Source organism: Haliotis cracherodii, unplaced genomic scaffold (genome assembly GCF_022045235.1).
Source record: "Haliotis cracherodii isolate W230 unplaced genomic scaffold, xgHalCrac1.p SCAF_8, whole genome shotgun sequence".
NCBI lineage: Eukaryota > Metazoa > Mollusca > Gastropoda > Lepetellida > Haliotidae > Haliotis > Haliotis cracherodii.
The window spans coordinates 54074882-54092215 of NW_027266341.1; the positions used below are offsets into that span (position 1 = coordinate 54074882).

The 17334-nt window shown below is 35.3% G+C and overlaps 1 protein-coding gene across 1 annotated transcript in view; it reads left to right on the forward strand.

Moving 5' to 3' along the window:
- Positions 1 to 203: 203 nt before the first annotated feature.
- LOC139450232 (paired mesoderm homeobox protein 2A-like) overlaps positions 204 to 17334 on the forward strand; it is a 33624-nt gene continuing 16493 nt past the window's right edge. The window contains exon 1 of the mRNA XM_071231906.1: positions 204 to 689. Coding sequence (XP_071088007.1) covers positions 428 to 689 — 262 coding nt within the window. The 5' untranslated portion in view covers positions 204 to 427. The remainder of the gene's footprint in view (positions 690 to 17334) is intronic.

The window sequence follows — 17334 nt, forward strand, 5'->3', positions numbered from 1 at the left end:
TATGGCAGCACGAGGGGAGGGGGAGACGGAATCGGTGGGCGGTTTCAAGTCGCCCCGTTTCGCTACGTCACCGACTCTGCGCGAATAGGCAGTCAGGGCTACCAAGGCTATTTCATATCTGAAGCACATTATAATTTAATTAGGCGCGCATACATAAGCGCACCGTACTTAGTAAATTTCTCACTTTCTAAACTTGATGATCATTTATCCGAGACGTACACAAATTAGATAGCCGACAGATAGAATTTAGCTGAGCATTCTTTTTGCCCGACAGCCGACTTCTAATTTAATCTTGTGAAACGGGACTCGGAGTCGCCTGACACACACGAGAAATCAACAATATTCTTCTACATAAAAATTTCATATTCCCTAATAATTATTGTCAGCACTGGGCTGGTGTCCAGTTGGTGGTCAGCCTTTCTCCAAGATGGACTACCCGTACCTCAACCAACCAAGCTTTGACGCTGCCAACTGTGGCCTACCCGGAATGGACGCTTCTCTCCAGAACTGTAACATACCGTGTTCCTATGGGGACTCCGGCCCCTTCGCTCAGATCCCTGGGCAGGGGTACCGCTACAACGGGGTGCGGACCTTCCCCACCGTCACCAACCCGAGCCTTGGGGGGTCAGGAAGCTGTTCCATGGTCCCCCGTCCCCGTGAGCACCCTCAGCCGCCTGTCTTTCCTTCTGGTAAGTAAAACGCCTTGTTCAGTTTATATTGAGAAAGCGATTCCGGTGAAAATAAGATTTGGGCGAGGAAAATTGTTTTAGGTGGCCCTAACTGGGTTACCGTCGTCTACTTAGTGCAACTGATTGAGGCCAAATTGGATTACCAAATGTAGAGATACAGAGTTTGCATAATTTTCGCCGCGGTCGAAATTTTTCTATTTATTTACCGAACAAAATTAATATAAACAAGAAAATTGTCAGAAAATTAGATAAATATTCCGATTGTGAACAATTTGCGGCATTTAGCGTCGGTGGCGGTTGGCGGTAAGCGGCATATGTGACAAAACACCGGGCTCTCTGGCTTTGTCGCAATAATCCAATTGCTAATTTTCCCGCTATCCTTATCTCATATCCATTTTATCGTATTTTCCTCAATTTACAAGCCGGAATCTTATTACGCAGAGTTGATAGTAGTGGGTGCGGACAGGAAGGAAAGTCGACAATCAAATAAGACAATATAACCACATAACGGACTAAAAGAGTACTTTAAACTAAATGAAATTTGATTTGAGTATTATTGAATAAGGGTAACGCTAAGTGTTATATTTCTCCCGTGATTTACCTGTGGGTCGTCGGGCGGTAATGAGGGGGACAGTCGAGGGGGCGACTAATATGAGGATATACAATAATTTGGGAACAATTTGCAAAGCATCTATCAGAATTAGTGTTATTTCCGTTTATTTACGTCACCCGCGTTCAATATCAATGTCACACTACTGTTAACTCTTCGTAAAAACTTTCATGTTTATGATATTAGAAACATAACCTCACCACGTAGCTTTTCTCTAAAAGTACTACACATTCAGCATTATTCTTCATCGCATATTAACATACTACTTTCGTGAATTACAATTGCATTATGATCTTTTTTATTGTGAGTAATACAAAATTTCCGTTTAATTTCCTAACAAAATGTTGTAAGTTAACTTCAAATTTTAATATTCTTCCCTTCAATAAGATTGATGATCGTCATATATTTTCCGATTTATGAATAATGTCACTTTCAGTGTTGTATCATATCAATCAGTACCACGCCGATATATAATGCCATGGTGCAATAACTGTGAGTTCCAGTTTACATATTAGTACCTCGGTATTAGTTCGTACCTCGGTATTACAGTTCGTACCTCGGTATTACAGTTTTATCTGTCGCGATCCAGTTGAGAAATCAACACCATAAACGTTTCTTGTTTACATGACGAAATCCTTCACAGGGTATGTGATTGACATATATTCTACCACTTTCAATAAATGAATTTACAATTAGTTTGTTCTATATTGCTTCTATTGTTTACTTTTGGCGATGAATCTGTTTCAGTAGTAAAATGCGTCATATCGTACGTATCATTGAACGTGTATTCCTCTAATTCCTCTATTAGTATAATCAACAGTTTTTTCACCAGCGTAAGTTGTTAATATTTTTGGTATTTTTTATTTAATAATCGTTTGGATTTGTAAATTCCATACCCGTAAGCATTATTATACCATAAAAGCACTATGTTTACGTCGCGTGTTTATTATTGACTTAACTAAACGTACTATAAACAAATAAGAACACGGAGCGTTGTTCAATTACACGGTTAAATTGAATAATTGCATTCGTCAGTTATTGGGGTAAAATTAAATTACAATCTGGGATATTTTTACTCGTCAGTGGTGTGAGTTACAGAGAAACGAGCGCGTTGTTGGAGAGAGAGACTAGGTAAATAAAATATAGGTCTTGAGAACGCGGGCTTGTTTAACCCTGCTACAGCCGTCGCAGCACACGCGGGGATTTCAATTCGGATTTTCATTACTGCTTTTTACAGTATTGAAAAAGGACATAATTTTAGGGTATTAATTCTGAATATGAATATATTTTTATATAAAAAACGTGTCATATGACGCCTTTTCAGAGATATTAAATTTCTGAGCTGACTCTTAATTCCTGTGAATTCCTGTACGGTCCAAATTAAACTTCTTTTTATAACAATTATATATCGAAAAATTGAAATGGTAGTATCTACACTTTCAGATGTTTTGTCTGACCACTATAACTCGCCTTTATTAATTGCTGTGCACTTTTATGTTATTAAAACATTAATCTTCACTATTGTTAATTGATATATAAAACATTGTTATCTGAATGTACAGAATATGTCACAAGAAAAATAAAAAATCTGGAATGACAAATATTTTGTAATAAAATTTCGAAGCGTTTTCACATTACGCACGGTCGTGAATAGTACCAAAAATAATCTTGAATGCATATACGAGAGAGTTGCTCTCAACCTGCTATATATGTAAGAAAAAAATATATTGAAATAATTGTAAGACGAATACAAAGTCATAAAAGTACAGACAAATCTTTCATAGTCCGTCTGTGATATTTGGCTCGGATCAAACGAAATTATATTTCCACAAATGTACCGATAATTGTAAAAGTTTCATCCCTTACACTATTGAATAAATGTATAATGTTGTGCTGTAACGAAGCGATTGTGTCTCGCGGTATGTGAAATGCGATTTATTTGTCAGTTCGGTTGCGTACTGATATGACAAATGTACACGAGAGCCGCTGTCTCCTTGAAACTCACCGATATTGCTGAAGTAGTCCATGGTCATAACCGAAGCACGATCTAAACAAAACTGTTCTTTCTTTATCGTGAAATATGAGCAAATTGGGATTTTGTTAGATTGAGAAAGAAGACTTCAAATTATATATTATAACTTCAGTTACTAAAATTATGAATATGAATCATGGCTTTCTTTTCATAAAGGTTTCAAACATTCAGAAACATTGTTACTTAAAGACCTGTTGTCGGTTGATATAAACGGAACGAATCCCCCCAAATGAGGACATTAACAAACATACAGGCTTTACACTTCCATTGTGTAAAAAAATTAGTTAGGGTTTTAAATAATAACTTAAACCTGATATAAATATTTATGTGTGTTTGTATTTTACAGCAGTACTATCTATTTCTAGAACTGAGAGTAATTCGTTTCCATGAGCAATTTCACAAACGATTTACATCAAATCACGTCATTGCTTACATTAACTAACGAATAAACACTTATTTCGAAATTGTAAAGAAAGTTAATCCATGTAATCTCATATAATATCAATTCAAATTGTGAAAAGACAACTGGGTAGTTTAATTTTCAGTAGGCAGCGCTGTGCGAAAGAAGAAAATACGCGACCATCTGTGTGAGATAGTCCATTCTCGCCCTCTCTCTAATCTGCATACGTGTAGCGCTATTTAATCCACCAGTCTCGTGGGAGACAAGTTCTCTAAACACTGTTATGGTTTACTGATATCATAATAGCTGTAATTATTAAACAGAATAGAAAATTAATTAAGGACTTAACTCCAAGTCCGTGGCGCGCAACCTCGCTTGGCTGACCGCCGCTTGCGGGGCCATCTGTCGACCACATCGTGCACGTGCTGCCCGTGAAGTGGGCGAGAGAACGAAAAACAGGGTCCGGTAATGGCGATGTGTCATTTCTGGACGTAATATACCGTCCTTACATAGAAACTAATGTGGATTTTTAGTGTCTTAAATGAATAAAGCAGTGCGGATTTTTTTTGCTCAATACACTTGTTTAGTATCAAGAGCCTCAATGTTGCGATTGTATATGCCGAATTGGCTTCCGAATAATTCCTACCAAATATTTTAGAAAAATATCAAACATTACAAAATGTTCAGGCCAAATTATAAGGATACATTTGCAATATATGTCTGCATTAATACAGTACTAAATATCGTTGTTAGCGTCCATGTTACAAGTGGCAATAATCGGACATACTCCTTAATATACTTTTCAGATTTATTAGTGACGGGTGATATTAATATTTTTCTTTGGCGATATATAGTTTATTTTCATAATGTGGTGACTGCTTATATCCTCGTTAACTTAAAATTCTTTGAGACTTTAGAATCACAGCTAGTATTAGACATGTGTCAAACACCCAAGTCATACCTCCATTAATTCAGCTTCGAAATAGTATTCGTTTTTATTTTGGAAAAAGGGATGGTTTTCTAGGAACGAATACACATCAAATGTACAATTTCTTCAGTGTTATATGAAATAAACAACGGATGTTATCCTTATAAGATTGGACGATTTATTATTGTGTGTGTGCGTTCCAATATGTGACGATATTCAATTGACTAGATAATCAATTGTTTTATCTATTTAGCTTTGTATCTATCTTTTTTTCTGTACCAAGTGACGGCTTCTTTTTCATTCACAACAAACTCACCACAGAACACGCACAAGAATACACTCGTATGAGAGCTGAGAGAGAGAGAGAGAGAGAGAGAGAGAGAGAGAGAGAGAGAGAGAGAGAGAGAGAGAGAGAGAGAGTGTTTAATAATATACATCCTGGCAACGTTTTTTTCACGTATGAAATCACCTTTTCTCGAACACCGCATATCATCACTTTTTCATAATATTCATAAACACCTGATCATGATATCGTCATCAAATATTGATGACACCAGGTGTTCTCGAAATGGTGATACACACGAAATGCATTTCTCATATCTATTTTCACCGTATTTTCAATACCTTTCTTTCAACATTATTTATTTGTTCAAGTACAAACGTCTGACATGTGTGTGCATAGTCCTATCTCATATGAAATACAAATCTCGTAATATGATATCAATATTGAAATATTGCTTCGGAGACATATTGCATCCTATTCCTCCTATTACTATGAAGAATTACCTCGGTATTAAAAACGTACATTGTAATTATTAACATTACTTTCTTTGAAATATATGTGTGTATTTTATCCATGTTTACCTCGGTAACTCACAATTTACTATTTTGAATTTCTCAGTGGTATTTGTATTAAATTAAAAAATAATGTATTTTGTTAAAAAATGTTGACTTGGGTTTATTGAATACCGCATAAAGTTTCTTCTCATCGGTACAGACTACACATCTCTATGGGTGGTATCAAAGATTCGTTAAGTTGCATATATAGTTTGCTTCGTTACCGTAACTATTCCGATATATGGAAATATCATTGACAATTTATACACATTTTCTATTTTGATGACCAGTCGTGGACCGAACTGGAATAGAACGACCTTAAATGTACACAGTCATAAATCGTAATAAACCATAGCAAATGTCTAATTCTTACAGAATTCACAATGCTGCATTCCAACTGCTGTCGTGTTATATACTTTGTTACCTACTCCAATATTATTTTTACCTTTTAAAACAAACTATTCGCCTTTTCCTTAATGATAAATCCCATCTGAAATTTTAGATACTCCTACTACGCGCGATTTTTAAAAATTCTTCTTTGAAATATTTTCAAAATTATTATTACTTGAAAATTATTTTGTATGTAATATTTTCTTTTTGTTTTGTCCTTCAGATATTGGATACTCTTTTGGTATGTAAACAATCATTGTTGTTGGTAATAAGCATATAACCATTTTTTATACATTGATACCACACATCGTATACTAGCTTTTTGGATACCCAAATTTGAATAAAGTTTCCAAATGGTTTCTCAAGCCGTGACTATATAATATGGCAGGTTATTCCAGTGATATATATAGAAAAAGAAATTCACGTTGTTTTCGACTCGGTCACAACATGAGAGATATAAAGGGCTCTCTTACATTTCCTTCTTTCAATTCAGCATGTATTTTGAATTCTGTTTCTGCAAACATATCTTAGAAAATTTACAAAATGTTAAAATTCTGTATTTTATTGCGGGATTTTAGGTAAAAAATACAAATACAATCGAATAGTAATAACGACCGACCGAAATTTCAATGTACATGTTATGTGTTACTATATACTTGAATTAATTATATATGATTGTTTTATTTCATTGAGATAAAAGAAAAACGTGCCAAAATAAATCGTATACAGTCGTGTACCAGGCCGTGCCATGTTGTTTATTACAGCATCTATTTTATCATATATACGTTTTAGTATCAGAGACATATGTGTCGAAATAAAATATTTTTTTTACAAATAATAAATTCAGATTAAGACTTATCAGTCTCGTTAGACATTAGAGACACTATCATCTGTTGTTATTTCATATCACCCCAAAATGGATTTCAGCGAGGTAAATCATTACATGAAAAAAATATCTGTATTCTTTTTGTGTACGAATATATCGATTCGGTAAATGTTTGTGTTGGTGCTACATGGGACGTCCAAGGGATGCAGATGGGGAGACTCGCGTGGACAGAACGCAAGTCGAGCATCCCTAGTATCTCACCCAAAACAGGTTATCTCAGTACTTTTATTTTGAATGAAGTTATGTTTTCCATAAACATAAAGATTGTCGAAAACATTATTGAATAAATCTATATAACGTCAAGCAGTATTTATTATACTGTATTGGACAAAGCAGACTGCCCTAATACGTTGATCAAGGTTGAAGTCTCCGCGAATAAATCAGATGACTGACTCGGCTTGGTATCGAGCTGTTGCGATGCGCAGACGCATTTAAGTGTTTATTATTGATAATTTTATTTACCGCGTTGTTCCTAGGTTGAAATTGTCTGATTTAAATACACAGAATATAAATCTTCAGTGTGAATTACACAGGAACGAGAACAAGGTCTAAACCGTTGACTAATTTAACAAAATTTAGCACATAACGTTTTGAAGGCTTATTTTTGTATGAGTGTTGACAATAATCTAATTATTCCCGTCTGATATTGGCCTAAATTACATTGTTTATTCTAACTCAATAAGAAAAAAGGAACATAATCAATTCAATAATCATATCGTAAATATAAATAATAAGGAATATGTTAGCAGACATTATAAGGAACTAAGGCCGGACTATCGGAATTTGGACTTTGAAAATGTTTTAGATATTTGCGCAGACTTTTTCAGAAATCGAAACAAAGTTAAATATTTAATTGAATAATGAAATTATTTTTTATTTGTTTTTTTTTACTGAAGTTTATGGGAATTAGATCCTGGTGTGGTGAAAACTAATTCAGGTTTAAATATGCGCTCCTATAATGTTTACCTCACAGATTCGTACAAGTGAAAATAATCTTTCAAGTAAACATTGATGAAGCTATTGAAAACAGTAATATAAGTTTCATATATATTTTTTGATATCAATAACTTAAAACTGAACATAATTTGTATTTGTGCGTTTAATTTATATTTGATACTCATCTGTTAATAACATGATTGAACGAAACATCTTTAATCGTTGCAAAGTTACGTCTTTAAAAAAAACATTATAGTTGATATTCGTATTTCTTTTAATGTTTTATTTTTTACATCCATTTTTTTAATAACAATTTACTTACAAACCTTTTATACAGTGTTACTGAACAGTTCCGCAAATAAATATTGCCGTAATGTAAGTTTTGGTTCATATACCAGATAACTTTAGAATATTTCAGAAATGAATAGTGAACAATGAAATATATAAATTAGTATAGAGACGGCTAAGATAAACATAATGTTAATATTTTCAATGAAACATGTCCTCACAACTTATGCAGATGGTATATTTTCTTCACGTCTCTATGTATTCTTTCGGTTAAGTCATTCCGATCATTCTCCTCCCTGATTGAATTAGATCGCGGAAAGCCTCTAACTAGAGGACACGTTGCATATACTTCAATCGTCCCCAAATTGAGTAAATTTATTTTCATGTCAAGAAGTACATTTGTGATTAATGCCCTGTCGGGGATATGAGTATAGAGATGCGATCCATTTGTGTCAAACTGTGGGGGGAATATTGTAGGAATTACTGCATAACGGAGTGACTTGGAGAGTCCAAGCCTCACATACATGTCATAATGCGCTGTTCTACTCGGCCTGTACCATTTACACTATGAAGCTGAGTATTATGTTTTAGGTAAAACGTGGATTTTGTAACGTAAACTCTGTATTTTACGTTCTAGGTAATAGTAACTATGTCTGAAACGGAACCGCATTTTTTCATGAATTATTGTAAACTTATGATCAAATTAACATAATCATTTCTTTTGAGGTTTGGCAAATTTGATGCAAATTTGTCAGTTTTCGTTTCTTAGTATTAGATTTAAAACGAAATTTTGGTCATGGCTATTGATCGGAGAGATAGAAGTACTAGAATTTTCACGAGATAGCAGCGGCCATGAACTTTGTTAAAGTCTGGGAAACGTCAATTTATTTTTTTAATAATCTTATTTTTTACTTTTGTCAGAAACAACAATGACAATTTGACTTTTATCAGTGCATTGAAAAAGCAGTTAAAATGTAGCACACATGGAACGGACGCAAGAGGTGGGTTGATATCGAAGCGCAGTGTTGAGATATGTGCAGACCAGTATTGAGATTTATTAATAAATTCGAACATGGAGACGTCAAACGTCGTATTCACAAATGCATATTTCCGCAAAAATGAGACCAATCAATCAATTACATAAGCATATTGCGTCTTACTCGTCATCCAGATACCGCATCTATTAAAATACGTGTAGTTATTTTTTAATATACAATATTATGCTCCGAAGAAAGAATAGAATAGTAATACCGTGCCAAGCACTCAGTTCAATATAGAATTCTAATACATACCATTTGCAAATATAATGGTATATATAATTGTTCTTCAAAAATGTTACATATTGGCCGATTACCAACGAAATCTATGTCGATTTTACGCAATAAATTAAATTTCCTTAATATTTGCCAAGTCGAAATGATGATCTCACGGTATTTATCATAAACATTATTAATAAAATTGATATCCGACGTTTTTCCTCATAACTGCATGTATGCTGTGCATTTCTGTAACATTTTCTATATGGCCATATGGTATGTGAATATTTATTCATATAATGCATATTCCGTTATCATTTAATCATTTGCTGATAGTCAACAGTAAGTTACAACTAGACGTAACCACCTTTTCCAAGCATTGAAATTTCACGTGTAGTTCATTAACGTTATGGTAAATATAACTGTAAACTAACGTGATGGTAAATATAACTGTAAACTAACGTTATGGTAAATATAAAAGTAAACTAACGTTATGGTTAATGTAACTGTAAACAAACGATGTGGTAAATATAACTGTAAACTAACGTTATGGTAAATATAACTGTAAACTAACGTTATGGTAAATATAACTGTAAACTAACGTTATGGTAAATATAACTGTAAATTAACGTTATGGTAAAAATAACTATACATGTGTATATGCTTTCCTTTTGTTTGTTGTTAATCTGTATCCTCAGTTACAGTAAATCTTTAACAATATCTGTAGTCAACTTACCTCAACAATAATTATTTAATATAAATATTTGTGTTCTATTCGTTCCATCTAGTCAGTGCTTACACAATGATAAATTTACATTTATAATGTTTCTGCTAAATAACCACGAACTGAGACTTACTTACAATACCAACCAAATATATTTGAAATTAATGCCTGTATAAACTCCTTCGTTGTGTGTAACATAATTTCATATATCAGAATAAATCACCTTTTCTTAATTACTTCAGTTTTCATCCAAACAACCCCGAATTGATTATAGTTGTTTTTTCCATTACGTTTATCAACCCAAGCAATATATAACATTAGGTATATTTCATAATAATATTTGTATACTCTTCTTCGTTGTGTGTAACACCGTTTAATATTATTTTAGCAATAACACATGTTCTATATTATATATATTTTCATCGAAACGATCCCAAATTACAACTGTTCCAACTAGACTGTTATTCGTCTAAGAATAGTTCATACTAATGATTGTATACACTTCTTCGTTGTGTGGAACGCCATTTTATATCATCAGAAATACATGCGTGTCAATTTACATCAAAACAACAATATATTAGTATATATTTCTTCCTTTTAACCATATGTATATTTGTTATTATGCTTGCATACACTTCTTCGTTGTATGTGAGGGGGGCACGGGTGGCCCAGTCGTCTAAGGCGCCGCGATTCGCTGTGCAGAGTTGCGTCCCTTTGGCACGCCAGAAACCTATGATTGTGGGTTCGAATCCCGGTTCGCCCCGATTATGTTTCTAGGTTTGTCAGCACCATACCCGTGCTCGTGGGTTTCACCGAAGTGGTAAACGTCTGAGACCTGCATCACTTCGGGCTTTCCTCCCACATTCAGCTGACACGCCGTGATATAACTGGAATACTGTTAAAAGCGGCGTAAAACCCAACTGACTCACTCACTCACGTTGTATGTGAGACCAGTACACGTTACCACTTTAAACATATCTTGACTATTTTAATTACTGGAATACGTTGATTGAGTAACATTGTCCTGGTAAGGTAAACTGGCGAAACAGGGAACATCACCAGGTATGAGAAACAAGGAAACACCTTGTTCTGCCGCACGTTAGAGATGCTGTGAATCCAAGTCCTCATCCCGCTTCTATATACACCGAGAAAACAGAAATAATTACTAGCTAATGAAATATTCAATGTTTGGCCTCAGAGAGCGGTGTGCGACCTTTAGCTTCTTCATGAGACGCGGACTGCCAAAAACTCACGACGCCGACGTTGTCAGCTCGCGGCCGATACGGCGCTAAGTCGACGCTACGGTGGCTTTTGGCATCAACTCTCACCTTGTTCTTGTCAAGCATCCTTCACGCTGGCAGCTCTGGCTCCAGGGTGGCGGCTGGGGGGTGGTGAGGGGTGAGGTTCGTAAACAGTAGGGGTGGGGAGAAGTGGGTGGGAACCTAATACATTTGTTTAAAGAATAAAGTGGTAAAAATAAAAATAGTATTAAATATGACTACACACTACGGGTGAGGGAAGAGGTTCACGCAGGGTGGGGGTGGGGGTGGGGGTGTTGAGGAGAAAGGGTAGTAAATATAAGACCACCATTCAACGTTGTCTAAAAATAGGAACGAGGAATGGACGCTGTGCAAATACTTATAATATTTGTCCAAACTACGACTAAGGAGGTGGGATGGTTAATCCTGGGAGGGGTGGTACTACTACCACTTTTTCAACGTTGTTTAAAGAGCAGGAATGAAGACTGAACGTTGTAAATACGCAAAAATATTCAACGCGTGAACAAACTACGACTGGTGGAGTGCAATACAAGCAGGGTGGGGCAGTTAACCTTGGGAGGAGAGGAGGGGGTGGGATTGGTGAGAAGGGGGGGGGGGGGTAAATCTGAGAACACTCTTTCAACATTGTCTAAAACACTAGTAATGAGGAACAACATTGCCAAAATATCAGAACATTCACTACATGTCCAAAGTCCATTTGAAGCGTATGTTCACGTTTAATAGCTTTAAAAAATGGGTAGCCATAGTAACGCATAGACAAAAAATCTTTCTTAAAAAAATCACTGATACCAAATAGATAGTGTTGTCAGGTCGCTGATAGTCCGACATTTATGTGTCCAGGAAATACATATATGAATCTTAAGGCATCTGTTCCCGTTAGAGTAAAATTACAAGCTATGAAATCCTGGTGATGTGATTATTCCGTCTCGCTACGGCCGGAGAAAATCAATGTACCTATAGTATGCCGACCCGGGCCTGCCCAGGGGAATATATATATAGATGCACGATGGCAGGACGGTACACGGGGGACGGTTTTGTAATGGCTTTATACAAATGTATATTCATTAAGACAAACGGTCATCAATACAATGTACTCCGAATTAACATAATATAACACGACTGCATTCTTGTAGCTTTGGAAACGGGATAAAATGTATGAAATTTTGATAAATATTGTCATCTATAGGCCTTTGAACACTTTTGTTATGATGAACAATTAACAAAAATAATGAGGTTTAACATTACGGTGATTTATTAAGTATTTGTCATCACAAATCAACTGTTTTTTATATAGGATGCAGCGTACCAGGAACATTATTATCGAACGGGTCCACAAGAGAAAACATACACCAATCTGTGATGGTTGCTACAATTTAAACAAACAAGAAATTTTATTCGATGGTGATGTATTTGATATGGGTATCATTGTTTTGGAAGTTTGCAGTGTTTCGGCGACTGTTTTCAGTGTAATTACTATTTTTACAACGTTTGTAATATTTTGGTCAAATTCAATTTTTGACTTCAATACTTTCTTCTGTCTGGTAGTGTACATTGTTCATGAATTAATTGAATTTGAAATAGATCGTAACGAAGGTGGTACGTTATATCCGTGGTCGTTTTAGCCATGCTGTAAGGTACATGAATTATAGTGTTGAATTTGTAGAACGTGAGAATCATCCACTTGGATAAATGCCTATGACGACCATCTTTTCCAGGTACCATAAACTACGGTTATAACGAACTCAAAGGGATCACTAAATTTAGTTCGTTATAACCGTAGTTCGTTATAAGTATATTTACAACATATATACAGCAAATGGACGGGACCCAAAAACCCAGTTCGTTATAAGCGTGTTCGTTATAGACGTAGTTTACTGTATTTTACGCCGATAGAAACATTAGGTTGTGGAATAAACACCTATATTCAGTGTCACACATTTTACAAAAAGCAAATTTTTCAATCATGTTATTCTAATATGTAAAATTCAGTTGAAAATGTGTAATAGTTTGTTTACGAAAACATCAGCTGCAATATGAAAAACAATCATAATACAAACGCTAAATACATATGTCTCCGAATACAATATACTGTAAACTATTCAAGTACACCAAATCAAATACAATACAATGTTAATGTAAAACGAATACAATATACTGTAAAGTATTCAAACACACCAAATCAAATACAATACAATGTCCAAGTACGTGTACATAAACAACAAATGCAATACAATACAACACTACAGTGTCCGCTCTCCATATGTTACACATTCATTATATCATTCGTTGTTCCAATGCGCTATCTTTAAACTCCAGTGTCACATATAGCTCTGTTTCAATTTCGAGACGGAATAATGTTATTTTTAAATGAACAGAATCATAATATTGGCACTAGTCCTCTCTTATTCTAAATAGCTATATATATAGCTGACCAGATTAAAGACATGATTCCAATTGTAAGCTGTCGTGCAAAGGAAAACATACACCCAAGTTTGATGGTGGATAAAAAATAAAACAAACAAGGAATGACATTTGATGATGGTATTAGATACGGGTATCATAGTTGTGTTTTGGACCTTAAGTTTGCAGTGTTACGGCGACTGTTTTCAGTCTAGCAAATTCTTGATAACGTGATATTTTGGTCAAATCCAATTTTCAAGTGTATACTCTCTTTTGTCCGGCAGTTTATTAACTACAGGGAGTCTCAAACACCATTAACAGTTAATAGACCAAAGAGAACAGTGAGCATAAAACCACTGCTGTTATTAATATTTGTATCAGTGTGTATTTATTCACAACGGAATGTGCAAAATGCCATCATTGCTCCCTAATCACAGCGAACAAGCATCACTGGTGGGTTTACTATTATTGTTCCAGCATTAATAAAACGAATGCTTGCTAACATGGTGTTTCGGATGATGACGAGGATCATGATGAAAATAATAACAATCATTGCTATTGTATACAGCAAGGAATTTCAAAAATTGTCCATTTTAATTATTATTACACAAATATGGACAACAAAGTTTGATAATCTATATTTTATGGAGATGTGTATTTAGACAAATGGTTCATAATACTCCTTGTTTATCCATGTAGATTTACTTGCGGAGTTAATCATATGTAATTAAAGAAATAAAAAAACTATAACTATAGTTTAAAATGCTCGAAACATGTACAGCAGTAGTAATTTTGTATTATTGTGACGTTGTTTTTAAAATCTGGGCGGAGATATTTTGAATGTGACTGTTTGCTCATTTATTCCATATATTACGTAATACACACACACACACATACACACACATATATATATACATGTATATATATATTTATATGTGTGTGTGTGTGTTTGTGTGTGTGTATATATGTGTGTGTTTGTGTGTGCATATGTATTACGTAAACAAATGCATACGCATGCGCATTCATTATTGCCTACAACAAGTTAACGTATAGTATTCATAACATTATTACATGACGTAAAAGTTGGTTGGAATTTCAAACATGACGTTGACAGAATTCATCTTCAGATTCCTGCCATCGCTCGGAGTGGTAACTAACTTGCCCGGCAGTTTAAATTCCTGTTTATAAATGAAACAAACTGTCATAATTTCTTTGTTGTGATAGCCGAGGTTAGTGCACGATATTAGATGAATGTGAAGATGTTAACTCATTGGTACTGTTACATGATAACCTCATATAAAAATGGGCGTGACCTCCGATGATATATGACATATTGTATAGATCTCATAAGAAACGTCATATACTCATAGGAGACATCGTATACTCATATGAAACATCGTATGGAACTCATGTGATATATTGCATTGCCCTCATTTGAAACAGCATATACCTCATCTGAAACATTCTCATATGACACATTGTATAGAACCTAATTGATATATTGTATAGACACCATATGAAACATTGTATAGATCAATACGAAACATTGTATAGACCAAAATGAAACATTGTATAGACCCATACGAAACATTGTATAGACCAATATGAAACATTGTATAAACCAATATGAAACATTGTATAGACCAATATGAAACATTGTATAGACCAATACGAAACATTGTATAGACCAATATGAAACATTTTATAGACCAATATGAAACATTATACAGCCCCTCGTGGTGTACAGCCTTCATACAGGACATGATGTGACGTCATATAAGGGATGGTGTATAACCCATCAGAAACATCGCATGTACCTCACACCTACCTTAAAACTGACCACATTTGAATTTGGTTCCGATTTCATGTAAACATGGTAGAAGGTATGCAGACAGGTTAAATTTCAATTTGAATTTGAGAAAAAACTTAATTTCTCTGAATTCCGTAATTGAAAAAAATCATGGAAAACATAATTTATGTCAATACTTTACTGTGTTACAGACACAAAGTAAAAACATTAATCGTTATCATAATTAATAATTGATAACAGGTCACTGACAGACATTTATTACATTTATGTCTCACTTTGTGTATACACGTGGAAGGAAATGCTGTCACTTACACACATGATGTGAGTAAGAAGCTATCTGTGTGACGGATGTCTTTGTGTGTTGTCATAGTGTTACAATTCTTTAACAAATGCTATCACAAACAGCCCAAGGCGGTCGAGATCGTTGATACAGGCAAGGTGGGGCCCAGGGGAATTCATTTCAGTCTCATGTGTTTCCGGCTATTGAAAATACCGATCCACCGATTTGGTCTCTGCACAGGGCTCGAGAATTGTCGCTTCGCGGAAGGAGTTATGGAGCGATAAACCTGGCAGATTTCGTCCGTTAAGGACGACTGGTTTTGCCCAGTCCATCCTGTATCCCCATATCATCTCAGTGAAAATTAATCAGTTCATTTGTCGATTAAGTGTGTAAACCGAGCACGATTAAAAGATAGTTAAATAGGGCACTTTTCACCTTCTCGAGAGCGTGATTTCCCCAGGGTGGTGATCAATTTGCGAGATATGGGGTAGGAGTGAGAGGGGGACGGGGAGAGGGAGGGACGTGGGGTGTAGCGTTCCTCATCTCTGCCGCCTCGGCCATGTCTCCCGTATGTCCCAACTTACTGTAACAAAGCAGGCACCAAGCATCCTCATCACCACGAATTGTTAACAACGAAACTCAGGATGAAAATGTTTGGTTAAGGGGGGACATTTTGCACTTTTCACGCGCTAGAATACCATACTGTTTGTTCAAATTGCAGAATTTCTGCCAACATTAGAAATAGGTCCTAGGACCTATAAGATGAGGGCAAAAACAGCAATCATACTTAATATAAATGTATAATCGGTTCGATTTATATGAATTATTATGAAAAATAACTTGAAACTAGAAATAAAAAAGACAATGTACGGTTCTTGCTTATATAATTATTAAACCTCAAGTCGAGGTAAAGCCAAGGTTGTGACAAAGGAATAGAATATATGAATGTCAACTTCTTTATTATGAGGAACACAACGTTTCGGAGTATATGCTTGCTCCTTCATCAGGTGAATGGATGCTTTGAGGAAGAGACCATATATATGAACATGTAAGAACAACCAAAGTAATGAAATAACAAAAGGTGGAAACTTAAGAAGGGAAACAGTAATTGGCGCTGATAGGTGATTAGCAATAGACAATGGAAGACAACACTTTACAGTAATTAGCGCTGATGGTTATGGACAACTGGAAGCCAGGACTAAATGTTGTGTTTCGAATTTTGATAGACCCTAACAGCAATCCGTTAGTCCCGAAATATAACGGTTTACTGTTTAACGGTACACGCAGCAGTCCAGCTGTACGATACGACCACTCCGTTATTCTCATGAATTAGAAATAGAATCGCATTGTTTTAACTATGTAAATATTTTATCCCAAACTTAATTCCTTTTTTTTAAACCACTATGTTTGAAATTGCTTATATGCTATTAGGAATTTGTTGCTCGTCTCATGGCGATAGTGAATCTGCGCGCGCACCCCTGTTTCGATCGGGTGTCCCAGCCCAGCTGCGAGTGCGCATAACCCGTGACAGGTAGCTATGACGCCGTGCACCCTGGCTCTAGTCTCTCTTTAATGTCACCCCGCAAAA